Source organism: Oryctolagus cuniculus, chromosome 16, assembly GCF_964237555.1.
Source record: "Oryctolagus cuniculus chromosome 16, mOryCun1.1, whole genome shotgun sequence".
Lineage (NCBI taxonomy): Eukaryota > Metazoa > Chordata > Mammalia > Lagomorpha > Leporidae > Oryctolagus > Oryctolagus cuniculus.
In genome coordinates, this window is record NC_091447.1 from 22,953,342 (window position 1) to 22,967,994 (window position 14,653).

Here is a 14,653-nt window from a genome sequence, read left to right on the forward strand (position 1 = left end):
GGGTAGGAATTAGCCCAGCACATAAGGTGCCCATGTCCCATAGCAGAGTATTTGGTTTTAGTACTAGTTCCAGGGGCCGGTGCTGTGGCATAAAAGGTTAAGCCGCCTCCTGTAGTGCCAGCATCCTGTATGGACACTGGTTCGAGTTCCTGCTGTTCCATTTCTGATCTGATCCAGCTCTCTGCTAACGCACCTGGGAAAGCAGCAAAAGATGGCTCAAGCACCACTCATGTGGGAGACCCTGAAGAAGCTCCTGGCTTCAGCCTGGCCCAGCCCAGGCCATTGTGGCTATCTGGGGAGTGAACCAGTAGTCTCTCTCTCTCTCCCTCTCCCTTTAAAAAAAAATACTGGCTCCATCTCCCAGCATCGCCCAAGCATCCCACTAATACAGACCCTAAGGAACAGGGGTGATGGCTCATGCATGAGGGGTCAGGAATGAGTCCTTGATTCCCCGGCTTCACCAGGGCCCACACCCAGCTACTGCAGGAATTTGGGAAGCAAACCAGCAGGGAGGGGGTAGAGGGGAGCATGTTCTCTCGTTCTTGTTCACTCACTCTCTCTCTCTCTCTCTGCCCATCTCAAGTAAATAAAAATTTTTTTTTTTTTTTGACAGGCAGAGTTAGACAGTGAGAGAGAGACAGAGAGAAAGTCTTCCTTTTTCTGTTGGTTCACCCGCCAAGTGGCCGCTATGGCTGGAGCCAGGAGCCAGGTGCTTCCTCCTGGTCTCCCTACACCCTGCAGTTGTAGGGCCCAAGGAGTTGGGCCATCCTCCACTGCCTTCCCAGGCCACAGCAGAGAGCTGGACTGGAAGAGGAGCAACCGGGACAGAATCTGGCGCCCCAACTGGGACTAGAACCCGGGGTACCGGCGCCACAGACAGATGATTAGCCAAGTGAGCCATGGTGCTGGCCAAATAAAAATATTTCTTAAACATGAAAGATGATTTAATGTTCCTAAGACTTTCACAGACTATTTCGGGTTAAATCATGAAAAGGAATGCCACTTTGGAGTAGGTGCTATGCAACATGAATTTACTGGTTAAATGGGAATTACCATAAGTTACACTGAAGCATTGGACAGGGATAAGGAACATGTATTAACCCAAGGCTGACAACGAGGATCTGCGTGAGAATGCACTGACTGAATGCAGGGTGTCCCATGGTGCCCTGCAGAGATGCTGGCATCACTGACTCCCACTGCATCCCAGCACAATCCATCCACCCCAATCCAGTTCCCCTCTATAAATATTCAAGCTGTCAAAATCATCCAAGGCCAGTAAGAGTCTTCCTCCCAAATCTCAGGATACAGGAGAAATTATATAAAGAAAAATCAAACTCTCACAAAAGAATTTCAATTGACTTGTTTCAATTTATACTTCATAGCAACCAGTCTTCAATAATTTCCCCTCCATTAAACTAGAGAAATAGTTACAAACACAGAGTACATTTGCTGTGTCTGGCGTTGTGTGAAATGTTTATACAGTCTGGGAAACCTCAGAATTCTAAACAGGCATTCCTTTCTGTCATTTTACAGCGGCAACCTCGGATCACATGAAGTATCTAATGCCACTTGGTGGCAGATCCAAATAGCAACCCCATGGAAGGCTTCAAGTGATCTTATTGCCAATACATGGCACTGTAGCTCAGTGACTCGAATCTCGCCACTGAAGACCCAGCTAGGGCCAGACCAGAGTCAGCAAGGCCAGTGAAGATTAACCTGAGCCTGATGCTTTGCCTCGGTTACTGCAATTGGCTCTGCCATGACTCTCAGCCACGTCTGAAACTTAGCCCTGGGAAAGAGGCCACTGACAACTCAAATCTCCAGAATGAGTAATAAGGAGAACAGCTCTATCTCTGAACATGTGAATGCTTTCAAAGTAAAAACAAGTTCTATTCTGATATCAGGACTTGAAATGGGAAGATAAATAAGACAGTGAGACACATGTCCTCTTTGGATCCTCATCTTGGGGAAAGCTCAACCAACCCTCAAATTTTAATGTTTTTCAGAAGTCAGTTGTAAGGCTCAGTAGAACATGGATTCTCCAATGGAGGGCTCTGAATAGCACTGGTGTGGAACCCTAGAATCAGCTTCTGACTGGCCTCAGACTAGTCTTTCACTTTAACCAAATTTTGTCCAAAGCAAATCCCATTGGAAAAACCACATGAGCTTCCTGTTCATCTGAGCTAAAGGAGGCCGGAACCTCCTCACTTCCTCTCCCTGTCAGCCTGAAGTCTGTCCAAGGTGGCATTTCTGAGTCGCAGCACGTGACAGACGCCCTCTGGAGCAGGGAGCATCCCAGCATGTCCAGTAAACCCAGCCCAGAAGGCCGGAGACAAACACCTCAAACTGTAAGCTCGTATGTATCAAACAAGAAAAACAGAACGAGATACAATATATTCCAAACCTAGAGATGAATAGTGGCTAATGATTCTGACTCAAATGTCACTTTTGGCCATGTTCATATGTAACCGCAAGTGAACATGTCACTAGCATAATGGCTATTTCAGTGAATTATATTCTTTGTCTTTGGGGAAATTTTCTGTAATAGGACAAAACAGTAGTGATCCCATATGCACTGCTGGAAGTAGGATTCAAATAACCTTTTTTTCTAGCAGGTACCATGTACAAAGAAGGAAAAGATCTCTGATATCTTCAATTCACCTCCAAACCACTGCAAATAAAACCAGAGTCTGGGGAAATGGAAAAAATACTACATTGTACTTTGAACTTCCTCAGTAAAAGAAGTAGCAGCTTTAGCCTCAATGCACATATCGGGGAAGAGAAGCAATTTCCAGACACAGAACATAGTGCTTGTCTGGATCATCCAAGTCCCCCTCCCCCCCCTCAGGATGTGTGCATCTGAGAAGTCCTTGTCCCCAAGTATAAAGTGACAACGTGTGCATCGTTCCATATTCTGCATAGAAAAAGTCTTCGCTTAGGAAGAGACTGTCAAAATGTTTGCATCAGTATACCTGTCTACATTTATGTTCACAATAAAGGAACAAATTAAAGATAAAAGATGCCGTTTAATGTTTCTAAGAGATGCACTGGACATTTCAGCTTCAATCACAAAAAGCAATGCAACTTCCTACGGGTGCTGAGAAACATCAGGTCTCACCAAGAGAATCCATCAAGTAAATGGGAAATACTGCATGTATCGGGCATTGGAGTGGGGGTTAACGGGAGTGTTTTAAAGTGTGGGCCTTCTCACTGTTTCCTTTCTGAGTATCCTTTCTGCTTTTAAGATGAGTTAAGAAGCAGCAGAAAATGTAGACAGAAAAAGAGGTGAGAATGGGTATATAGTTGGTCTCTCAAAATCAGCTAAAGAATGTCTGAAACAACAAAAAGGATGATGAATTGATGATCCTAAGGGGCTCATTCCTGATAGCACACTAATCAAGAAGCACTCCTACCACCAACTGAGTGAATAGGTAACTATGTTCTGAAAATAACATTAGATAACAAATTTTTCAGGTTTTAGTGAAAGACAAAGCAGCTTTAGCAAGGGTCAAAGAACACGACACGTGAGTGAATGGCCAACTGCAAGTGTAAGCACTATCCACACACAGCCCCACCCTGGAATCCAGGAGCCAGATCAGTCAGCACCTCTGGAATACACCCAGATCACCTGATCTGAATGAACACCTGCTCAGAGCTATGCCTCTGCTTTGAGGCTGTTAGCAATAGTCTGTCAACTCCAAGAACTTGCCTGACCACAGAGTGACTCTGTTAAATTTAGCCCATTCAAACTGAAACATCTCTGGTTTCCACAGGAATATTTGACTTGCTGGGAGTTTCGGGAAAACAGAAGGGTACGAAGTCTCTGGGTTATGCATTCATACCGTGAACGTCAGTGTTTACTATATGCTGCACATTTCAATATCAAACCTTAGCTCTGTCTCGAATTAACTGTCTTTAACAAAAAAAGTACCTTGCTAAGAGTTTCTATAAAATAGACTTGAACTAGGTAGTCACATAATCATACAACCACCAGAAATCTTCCAAATGCTGAATATTTCTATCTATAACACATTTGAATGCCTATGGCCAAAGTCAGATGAATCTCATAATGCCAGATAACTGTATAAAGCCTAAACTATTCCAGGGAGTAGAAGGGGATGAAGCAAAATTTGATTTTTAAAATACTAGGAAGATGAAGGCTAAAAAGACAGTAATATTATTTAAAAAGAAAATAATTAAAGAATAAGGAATAACTGGGAAAAATACTATACATGAAAACCTCTTTTCTAACAACAAATTTAACTGTCCTCCTTATGAAGAACCACACACACTGTAAAATCTTCTCATTGGTGTTACCTTTAATGCTTCAATAACTGCTGGTGGGTAGCTCAGTCCAACCATGTTTGATGTCCGTCTATACATTCTGGCAAAAATGAAAAGGAAAAAGATTTAACATGGCATCTTACCAATCAAGATCAGCAGCACGCAGACTCACGCTGAGCTCTGGGGAACAGGGAAAGTCATGGCTACTGGTGTCCCAAGGAACCTAAAACTCCTTTGTCATTTTTCATAGTCAATTACATGGCCAATCCGTTAAACTTAAAAAGTAATTAAAGCAACCGTAAACACATAAACCATTGGGAACAAAACAATAAGATGATGTGTCCCAGATTAGAAATCACATTATTAAAGGAAGTCATTTCAGCTATTGGAGAGAATCATAATATGGCCTGGGCAGAACACAGGGCAGCACCTGAGTGTGAATGAAGACCTCTGAACAACTTCAGAAAAGCTTGTTCATAGGAGAAGTTAAAAATGAGTAAGAAAACGGTCCTGGGTAATCGGTGAACTCATCAAGGCATTTCTACAGCCAGTAATTGTGCCATAAGGGTCACAAACCTAGTTTTGGAAGATATTTCAGGATAAAGGGTACAATTCCAATTCAAACAACCAAACAGGTAACAAAATTGAAGTGCCATGGGGAATTTGAATGCTTTGAATTCCTGGATCAGCAACCTGAAAGCAGCCCCAATGTGTTCTATATTACAGACACCATAGACACATCTCAAAGTACTTTGTATGACAGTTTCCTTATTTTAAAATTAGACTGGTGTGAGATTTAGTCGAAGATGCAGATGAAGTGCTCATGTCCCACATTGGAGTAGCTGGGATGATACCTGACTACAGTTTCCTGCTAACACAGACTCTGGGAGATGACAGTGATACACAGCTCATGTAATTGGGTCCCTACTCCCCATTTTATGAGCTGTGGACTGATTTCACATCTTCTGGCTTTGGCTTCACCCAGCCCCAGTTAATGAAGGCATTTGGGGAGTGAGCCAGTGGATGGAATCTCAGAATCAATCCATCCATCCACCTCTTTCTCATTCTCTTTTTCTCTCTATCCCCTTGCCCCCTCCCCATATCTGCCTCTCAAATCAATATTTTATATAAATAGAGACTGAACTTAAATCTTTTCTGTTTAATAAATTCTGAGCAAAGGCCAAAGCTTGTAATAATGATGCTACAGAGATTAAGAGATGTCTTCTTGCCATTTCTCATACAAGACTACATTTCCACCCAAACTGCAGAGCGTTCACAAAGCTATCCAAACTACACGCTGGAGCAAAGCTTCCAGCTGCCAAGCTCTCACGTGACTTTTGCTGATGGCACTGCTGAATGGCCATGAATGACCCTCTTACCTCTCCACAAATATCCCAGCCTGCACTGCGTGGACGATGCTCTTGAACCTGGGCTTCTCCTCACTCCTTCTGAGCATCATGCCCATCTGCCGGGTGAAGGTGGAGGCCAGCCAGTCTCGGACCTCGGAAGGCACGGCATCCGACTGGATGTCACTGAGCTCGTCCTCTGTATCCAGGAGTCGCCTGAGCACAGGAAACAGAACCAGGGCGCACGTTCAACCCGAGGTCGGAGTCACTGAAAAGAGCTGCTCCCCTCTACCCCAGCTGCACAGGCACAAAGCACCAAATTAGGTGACACCCCCAAAACACAATGACTTGTTGGTCAAGCTTATTCCCACTGCTGATATTTCAAGATGGCTCCCTCTACACACTGAACAGAGGAACGAGGAGACCAGAGAAGGCAAGTCTATAACCAGCACGGGCTCCGAGCGCACCCAGCATCTTTATTCCTAGAATATCTGTGGTATTTGAGGTGAATTTAACCCTTCCACTTACAAAATGCATTGAGGGGGCATGTGTTTGACCTAAATGTCAGTTAAGACTGCTTCCTGTACCTCAGTGCCTAGGCTTTGATACCTGCCTCTGGTTCCTGGCGGCAGCTTCCTGCTAATGCAACCATGATGGCTCTGGTTGCTGGGTCTCTGTCACCCATATGGGACACCTGCATTGATTTCCATCTTGGGGCTTCAGGTGCACCCAGCCTCAGCCATTGTAGGCAGGTATTAGCAGGGTAAATCAACAGAAGGGAACATTGTCTCTCTCTTTCAACCTCTCAATTGCTGTGTGTGTCTGTGTCTATGTCTTAAATTTTTTCAAATGTATTCAGAAGGGGTCTATAATAAATGCCACAGGGCCCACTTATAGAATAAGTTATTTTTGGGGTGTTCTGGCATAGCAGGTTAAGCCATTGCTGGGGTCACAAGGCATCGCCTATGGGTGTGCCAGTTTGAGTTCCAGCTACTGCACTTCTAATCCAGCTCCCTGTTAATGTACCTTGAAAGCAGTAGATGATCCTGCTACCCACCTGGGAGACCTGGGTGAAGTTCTAGCTTCAACCTGGCCCAGCCCTGGCTATTGCTGTCATTTGGGGAGTGAACCAGCAGATAGACAATCTAACTCCCCTCCCAACTCTTTTTAAATAAGTAAATAAATATTTAATAAAGGATACTTAAAGAATTTGCAAAGTACTATCCTAATCACAGCAACTCACTTCTCTGAAGTAATGAAAACAAGTAAGGTCAACTTTCTAGTTTTCTGGGATGTTATGGAAACTTAACAGTCTAAATTCAAGCAAAATTCCAAAATACTGCAGCTCTATATTTGAGCACAATGGTTACAGTCCTCTGATAGCTGTGTTCATAAAAAAATCAATTTTTTAAAAATTATTTGAAAGATTTACAGAGAGTAATAGAGGGAGATTCATCCAGGTCTCCCACGTGGGTGCAGGAGCCCAAACACTTGGGCCATCTCCTGCTTTCTAGGCCATTAGCAGAGAGCTGATCAGAACAGAGCAGCCAGGACACGGACTGGAGCCCATGGGGGATGCTGGCATCATAGGCAGCAGCTTTACCCACTGCACCACAATGCAGCCCTCTAAAATCAAGGCTTATACTTTTACTAAGTCCCACTAAGAATAAACAATAAACAACAAAAGCAGGTGTCAGTGTAAAACTGATTTCCCCCTTAGATATATTGACCGGAAGAAAGGGAGGAAAACATAACATTTGGGGGAAAATGTGACATCAAATTTCTTTAAATTATGAACAAAGCATATCACAAAATAAGAAGAAAAAGAAAAGAATCCTACAATTCTTAGATTCCAGTGAAATACCTGCAGATTGGAATTGGGCAAAGCAAAGTAAGACATCACAAATACTAAATACTGACAAAGAAACTTGTCTCATAAAAAAAAATTGTTAGCTCTTTCATATTCAACACTTGAGTATTTTTTCAAAAGTAATTTTGTCACTTTCAAATGCGCTCCATACCTGACACCACTTTAATACTCTAAGAGAATCCAAGCAGCAAACGTGTTCTAGAAAACTGACAGTGCACGTAAGAGTGCAGAAGGAAAGCTGTGAGCTTAAGAGCATACGTGCTTCTCCCTCCACTCCGGGGCCTCCACTGTGAGACGGATGGCGTGAATTAAAACATAGACATAATCTGCAGACTGACACTAACAACGTCCCGTGACGATGGTAGAACTCTACCCTGGGTAAAAACGGTACCAGATTTTTTAAAGTGACTTGTTCTTTTACATCCCCTCACTTCCTTGTCAAGGGCCACATGAGAGAAACTCTGGAGGAGAGGAAGTTCAGCGGGTGAGGGACTCCTTCAACTCCACTCCCTGTGGTTGCTGCAAGACGAGCCGTCTGAGTGGGAACCCCTCCCAGTCACGGGAGGCAATTTGGAAAGCCACTGGGCAGGAAACGCAGCCTCCCTGCACCGACCCCTTGTCCTCGGCCCACCTGGTTTCATCAATGTACACAGATTCCAGCACCGTGGCTGCATATTCCAGATTCTTCTTCAGATCCACCACCGAGGCCTCCCCCCTTTCCAGCTGTTTCACCAGAGACCGTAACCTAGGAGGAAAAATGACTGTGTTAGAACTCAAAAAGTGAACAATGACCCTGTCCTGGGAGTGACCTGTCTTGTAGTCACCACAGGGTTTTATTTATTCTAATACATTAGAAAAAAAAATTACAGGGACAAGGGAGCAAGTGACAAACCCAATACATACACTTTTGTCACTGTTAAATCAGAAAGCATTTTTCTCCTGTGCCCATGCACTGACCACCTGCCTCACATTCACCAGTGTGAGTTTCTAAATGATCAATCATTATGCCCTTTTTCCAGACTTCTAGCTGGTTGTAGTAAAGGACGGCCAGCAGCAGCATCACCAACACCTCCTGAGCTTCTGCTCTGTGGAAGGTGCTCTGTCCAGCAATGGCCACAGATGTTCCAGGACAGGTGAGAAGACTGAGACCTCTGATGCTACCATAGAGAGCTAACAGATGACAGCTCAGTATTCTGGACAGGAAGCCTCTCCCTAAAAGCAGATAAATACCCTCATTAAAGCAAATGATGACAGACAATAAACGGAGGAGTCCTAGACACTCTGAGAAAGCAAATGTTCTTAGGTTTATATGAGCATTACCTGCACAGAGAAGGACTTAGCATATATGGGAGTGGGCAAAGGCCTACAGATCATCACAGTGTTAGTCACAGCCCCATGGGTATCGTGGCACAGTGAGTTAAAGTGCCACCTGGACACCTTCATCCCATATCGGAGCGCCTGGCTTGAGTCTCGACTTGGCCATGCTTCTGACCCAGCTTCCTACTAATGCATCTGGGAGGTAGCAAATGATGGCCTGAGAACTTGGGTTCCTGCACCCACATGGGAAGCCCTGATGGAGTTCCAGATTCATGGCTGCAGCCTGGCCCAGCCACAGCTGTTGAAGGCATTTGGGAGTAGAACCAGCAGATGAAAGATTTCTCTGTTTCTCTGTCACTCTGCTTTTCAAATAAATCCTGTTTGTAAAAACTGTAATAACAGTTAACGTAGTAAATATCACACAGATTTGGAGACTGTAACTCCTCAGGCTCTCTGACAGCCAACAAACAGACCTGGAACACAAACAGGTTTAACTCACACTTTTCAATGTATCATCTATAAAATGAAGAACCAAACACCAAATTTCCCCAGATGATATAAACATTAAATGAAATCAATAGAACATGGGACTCATGGTGGTTTTCTAAAAAGGCAGTTGTTACAATTAAGGTCCTTGTTCTTCGATGACCTTGATCATCACTGGTAACCACACTGCAAAATTTTAGTGGGATCTTAGAATTGTTGTCAAGTCTGTTTCCCATTGATTTATACAATCTGTTCTCCCCTTCTCCTGACTTCCAAATATCCCCAGAGTTGCTTTCATGTGACATACTAGGATTACTTGCAAGGTATAAACTATGCCTCTCCTGATCTCTTTGAAAATAACGAACAATAAAGACTGAGGAAAAAACCCTGGGTCAACCTTTAAAAGTTGTCAAGTGGGTACACCAAAGAGAAGAAATCCCAGGCAATTCAATGATGTAAAATACAGATGAGTGGACTGACAAGTCCGGTAGAGGCAAACTTCAATCTTCAACAAGCAAAAAGGAAATGCGTCAAGGGGAAAAACGGAGACCCCTGCAGGTTTGGGGGCCGTGGGCACCCTGCGATGCCATCATCAGCCCTCAGAAGTTGCCTGGATTTCAGAGGCAGCACAGGACAGGGAGTTGGCAGGGAAGGGACCGCCAGTCACTCTCACAGCGGACAGTCAGCCTGCCAAAGGAGGGGGAGATGGCAGCAATGAGCCCTGTCTGCTGTTCCAAATAAAGACTGAAGCTCTTTAGCAAAACACATTCCTGGCTAAGTCGGCCTCCAGTTCTGACTCTCACCTCAAGGGGCCCACCTACCCCCTGAGGCTGCCTGAGCTCTCGATTGGCAAAGTAAAATGAGAATACATTTAAACTGCTAGGAAATTTTTCCCTTCATTTGAAGCTTAGAGATTCTACCAGGAATTGTAATGAATCTCTAACATGACTCATTATAATTTTTAAAACTTTAGAAGAAAGGATGAGCCAGAAAAGAGTGAAAATATAAGACCAACAGAAGTCGGAGCAGAAGACCCTAATGACGTGTGATAATAGCTTCCAGAAAACCAAAAGGAGCAGCTCTCATTAAAGGAGTTTTGCTGGCCCAGACATAAGCCACTGTAAATTTTTATTTCAAAGGAAGAATGTGAACATCTTTAGGAAAAGGAAACATATTGCTTACAAAACAGCAAAAACTCAGGTTGGCCATAGACTTGTACCATGCCAATCACCAGAAGGTAATTGAATAACTGTCAATTTTTGAGAATAATAATGGTATAATTCAAGATATCTGTCTATTCATAGAGCTGCCAAGTGTATGTGAATCCAATGAAGACATTCTCAGGCATCAACAATTTCAAAATGTTACCACTTGTTTGCTTTCCAGAAAACAAAACAAAAAACTTGAAGGCATATTCTAGCACAGTGTTCTTCCATGGACTCATAGGTCGAACGGTTCATTGATTTAGAAAGCCAACCTTCCAAAATGTACATAGTTTAGAGATTGCTGGATGAAGTGGCAGCTGAAAAGTAATGTTAACAGTTCAAGAACTAAATATAACAATGAGTTGATTCTTCTTTTCCTAAGACAAGTTAATAACTGTTTTATTTTTTAAAGATTTATCTATTTGGAAGGCAGATTTAGAGAGGCAGTGGCTGGGCCAAGCTGAAGCCAGGAACTCAGAATTCCATCCAGGTCTCCCATGTGAGTGGCAAGGGCCCAGGTACTTGGGCCATCTTCTGCTTTCCCAAGCACATCATCAGAGAGCTGAATCAGATGTCAAAGCACCCTTGAACAGGACTTGGACTGTTGCGCATATGGAATACCTCACAGGAGGCAGCTTATCCCACTGCACGATCACACTGGCCACAAGGTCTTATTTCTAGTATTAGTCCAATGTCACTTTTGTGAACTAAAAACTAGTTGTAGCCGGTCAGAAAACAAGTGAGGGTCAAGCACTGGTGTAGTGGGCTAAATCGCTGTCTGTGGTGTCAGCATCCCATATGGGTGCTGGTTCAAGTCCTGGCTGTTCCACTTCTGACCAAGCTCCCTGCTAATGTGCCTGGGAAAGCAGAGGAAGATGGCCCTAGTACTTGTGCCCCTGAACACATGTGGGAGATCCAGAAAACACTCCTGGCTTCAGCTTTGCTCAGTTCCGGCCACTGAGGCCATTTAGTGTGTGAACCAGCAGATGGAAGACCAATCTCTTTTTCTCTCTCTAACTCTGCCTTACAAATAAATAAATTTTAAGGGCCTGGTGCTGTGGGGCAGTAGGTCAATCCTCCACCTGCCGTGCAGGCAACCCATATGGGCGCCGGTTCGAGTTTCAGCTGTTCCTCTTCCTATCCAGCTCTCTACTATGGCCTGGGAAAGCAGTAGAAGATGGCCCAAGTGCTTAGGCCTCTACACCCACAAGGGAGACCCAGAAGCAGCTCCTGGCTTCAGATCAGCTCGGTTCCAACCATTGCAACCATTTGGGGAGTGAACCAGCAGATGAAAGACTTTTATCTGTCTCTCCTTCTCACTGTCTGTAACTCTACCTCTCAAATAAAATCTTCTAAAAAATCTTAAAAAATTGAAGTTAAGAACATTAAATGGACTATGGGTTTGTATCCATATTAGTTAACCATGCCCACTGCTGGGGAAGTAAGGCATCAAGGGAACCAGGATGTGAGAGCCTCACCTCCTCTTTCAGTCCAAGAGCAGGAAGCTCAGGAAGGAGGCATGGTGCTCCCTGGGAAAGCACCACTTGACATTCTTCTCAGCAGCACTGAAAGTCAGTGCCCCCGACAGCATGCTGCGGGTTTCTCCTGGTGCAGTAAACAGCAGCGCCAGGCAGACACTGGGCAGTCACATCTATGTATTCACTGTGACAGTCCCACCCAACAGAAAGCTCTAAGCAGAATGGCTTCAATAAAACCAGGCAAGGAATGACAGTGAAATAACACACTCTTGAGATACATGAAAGATACCAAAATTTATATCACCCCATGCCTTTCTAGTTCCTGAGATGAGCAGAAAATCCTACCATCATCCACAACATCCAGGCACAGAGTGAAGGGCGCCAGGACCACTGTCCCTCCCTCCTGCCCCCAAACTCACTCTGTTCATGGGAAACACACAGGTAGCATTCGCCTCTCCCTTTCTGAAGGATGAGTAAACAGAAAAAAAATCCATGAAAGAAATTCAGCAATAAAGAGAACACAGCACTCAAAATGCAAGGAAAGAACTCACTTTGGGGGAAAACATTAAGTAATGGAAACAAGTAAAGTTTGGGGGGGTCATCTGTGTGTTCAGTAAAAGTTCTGGGCACCAAACATGAGCCTATTGAGAGAAGAAATTGGACACAAAGCATGACAATAGAAAAATAGCGAGCTTTTTTAAAAGGCAGTAAATGGAGACCAGCTCTCTAGGCCTAGCGCCCACATCAGACACAATCAGATACAGGTGCAGCTGTGAAGGTCCTGTGTTCTGTTGCTACCACACAACCCTTAGAATTCCAGATGTGCTTTTTGCCCAATAGTGTTGAGCTTTACCGTAATGCCCAGGGCCTTGCTGCTCCACTGGCCACCTCAGTCCTGCCAACCTCTGCATCCTTATCCTTTCACACAGAACTCCTGCCCTGCCCCACCTCCCCCGACCCATCTCTTGGTGAAATTGCAATTTCAAATGAGTTCTTTTTCACCACTTGCCAATTAGCAGCCACCAGTCTCAAAATTCCTGATGCTCCTAGCAATAAAGACCTTTCTTTATGATCCTTCATAGTGCAGCTTTCCCTAGACCTGAATCCATCTTAAGGAGGGTCACTAGGGGCGAACATTGAGGGCAGCAGCGAAGGCACCTGCGTCTGAGCGGTGGCTCCATTCTCTGTGCTGGATATGTGCACCCTGAGAGGTGGCAGATGTTGGCTCAACTGGGTCCCTAACACACATGTGGTAATGCTGGCTTGAGTTCCAGCCCCCCTCCCCCAGCTTCATTCACCCTGGCCTGTTACTGACATTTGGGGAATGAATCAGCAGAAGGGAGTGCTCTGTCTCTCAGGTGTGTGTGTGTATAAATTTTATATTTATAAATATATTGCAATTATACATTTTATAACTACATAATTTTGAAGAAAAATATATATACAGAGAATTTTAAAGTGGGTTGTCTGAAAAGTTGCCAGATTGCTTTCGATACCTATATTACAAAGTATTGTTAAACTTGGATAGACTAGCTAGGGCAGGAAGGCTCAGTTGCTTCCTCTGTTTTCCTAGTACACTGTGTCTGAATAATTTTCCTTGTGAATTCATTCCACCTAAAAGGCCAAGTGTCTCCAAGGGCCAAGTCCAACAGTGGTAGCCTGTGTTTTGGGGCGGATGGCTATCTGGTTTTTTAATACTTCTCAAAAGGATATTTAGTCTAAGTACCTAACAGCTTATTTCATGAGCATTCAAAATAGATGCACAAGGAAGGAAGGAAAGAAGGGGCGGCGGGAGGAAATCTACAACAAAAGTAATAAAAATAAAGATCCTCTCCTGAGTGAGTGTTCGCGGTTTCCAGCACTCCATCCATTTCTGCCACTGTGGCTGCCAGATAACAGTCTCAGGATAGAAGTGCAGCACCATTTTAGGAATAGCTTATGCTTTGAAACGTTGGCAACACGCCTTTGTGTAGGCAGTGCAGAATCTCCCTGTGGATGAACCCACCGCAGTTTGACAGAACTCCTTGTTCTCGATGCACTTCTTTGCTGTGAGACAAGTAATGAAATGTGGTATCACCTCTGTCCATCACAAGTCCTGACGTGGAGCTCCCACCAAACCCATGCCAACAAAAGTACCAGAAGAGGGACAGACCCAGCTGCTATATTTTGGAATGTGAAATGCCGTTAGGGTGAAAGAGAAGTGTTTTCTTTTCTCCTAAAAAGATAATCCCTGGGACCCACAGGGTGGACTTCATCAGGAAGCAACTTAGTGGCTCAATTTTATAACTCAGAAAGCTGCCCAACAGTGGGCCTGGCATTGTCCTCTATCAGGGTGAAGTCACCGAAAACCCTTCAGTAGGACATGTTGACAGCACGGACCTTTGTTGAGCCTTAGATACCTCTAGGACAGCACCAGGAAAGCACAAGCAAAAATCAAATGGAACAGGAAAGTGTTGCAACAGAAACACACTTTCTGTATCTGTATGTTCTGCCCACGGTTATCCCTCTGAGGATAGATAAGCAGCTCCTAAAACGCCTGTGTGGCCAACCACGGCTGTTGTCTGAGACAGGCTTTGCTCAGTTTGAAAGAACACAAAAGGGAACTGGATCTTCTACAGTACTTCCCCTGCGTGGCCTGAACAATCAGGAGCTCTAACGTCACACTTG

The 14,653-nt window shown here is 44.3% G+C and overlaps 1 protein-coding gene across 11 annotated transcripts in view; it reads right to left on the reverse strand.

The window, feature by feature from the left end:
* PDE1C (phosphodiesterase 1C) overlaps positions 1-14,653 on the reverse strand; it is a 543,851-nt gene that overhangs the window by 108,254 nt on the left and 420,944 nt on the right. For all 11 annotated transcript variants that reach the window (XM_070059701.1, XM_002713741.5, XM_017344418.3 and 8 more), the window contains 3 exons: positions 8,132-8,245; positions 5,664-5,846; positions 4,318-4,384 (listed from right to left, as the gene is read on the reverse strand). In XM_070059701.1, the coding sequence (XP_069915802.1) occupies positions 4,318-4,384; positions 5,664-5,846; positions 8,132-8,245 (364 nt within the window). The remainder of the gene's footprint in view (positions 1-4,317; positions 4,385-5,663; positions 5,847-8,131; positions 8,246-14,653) is intronic.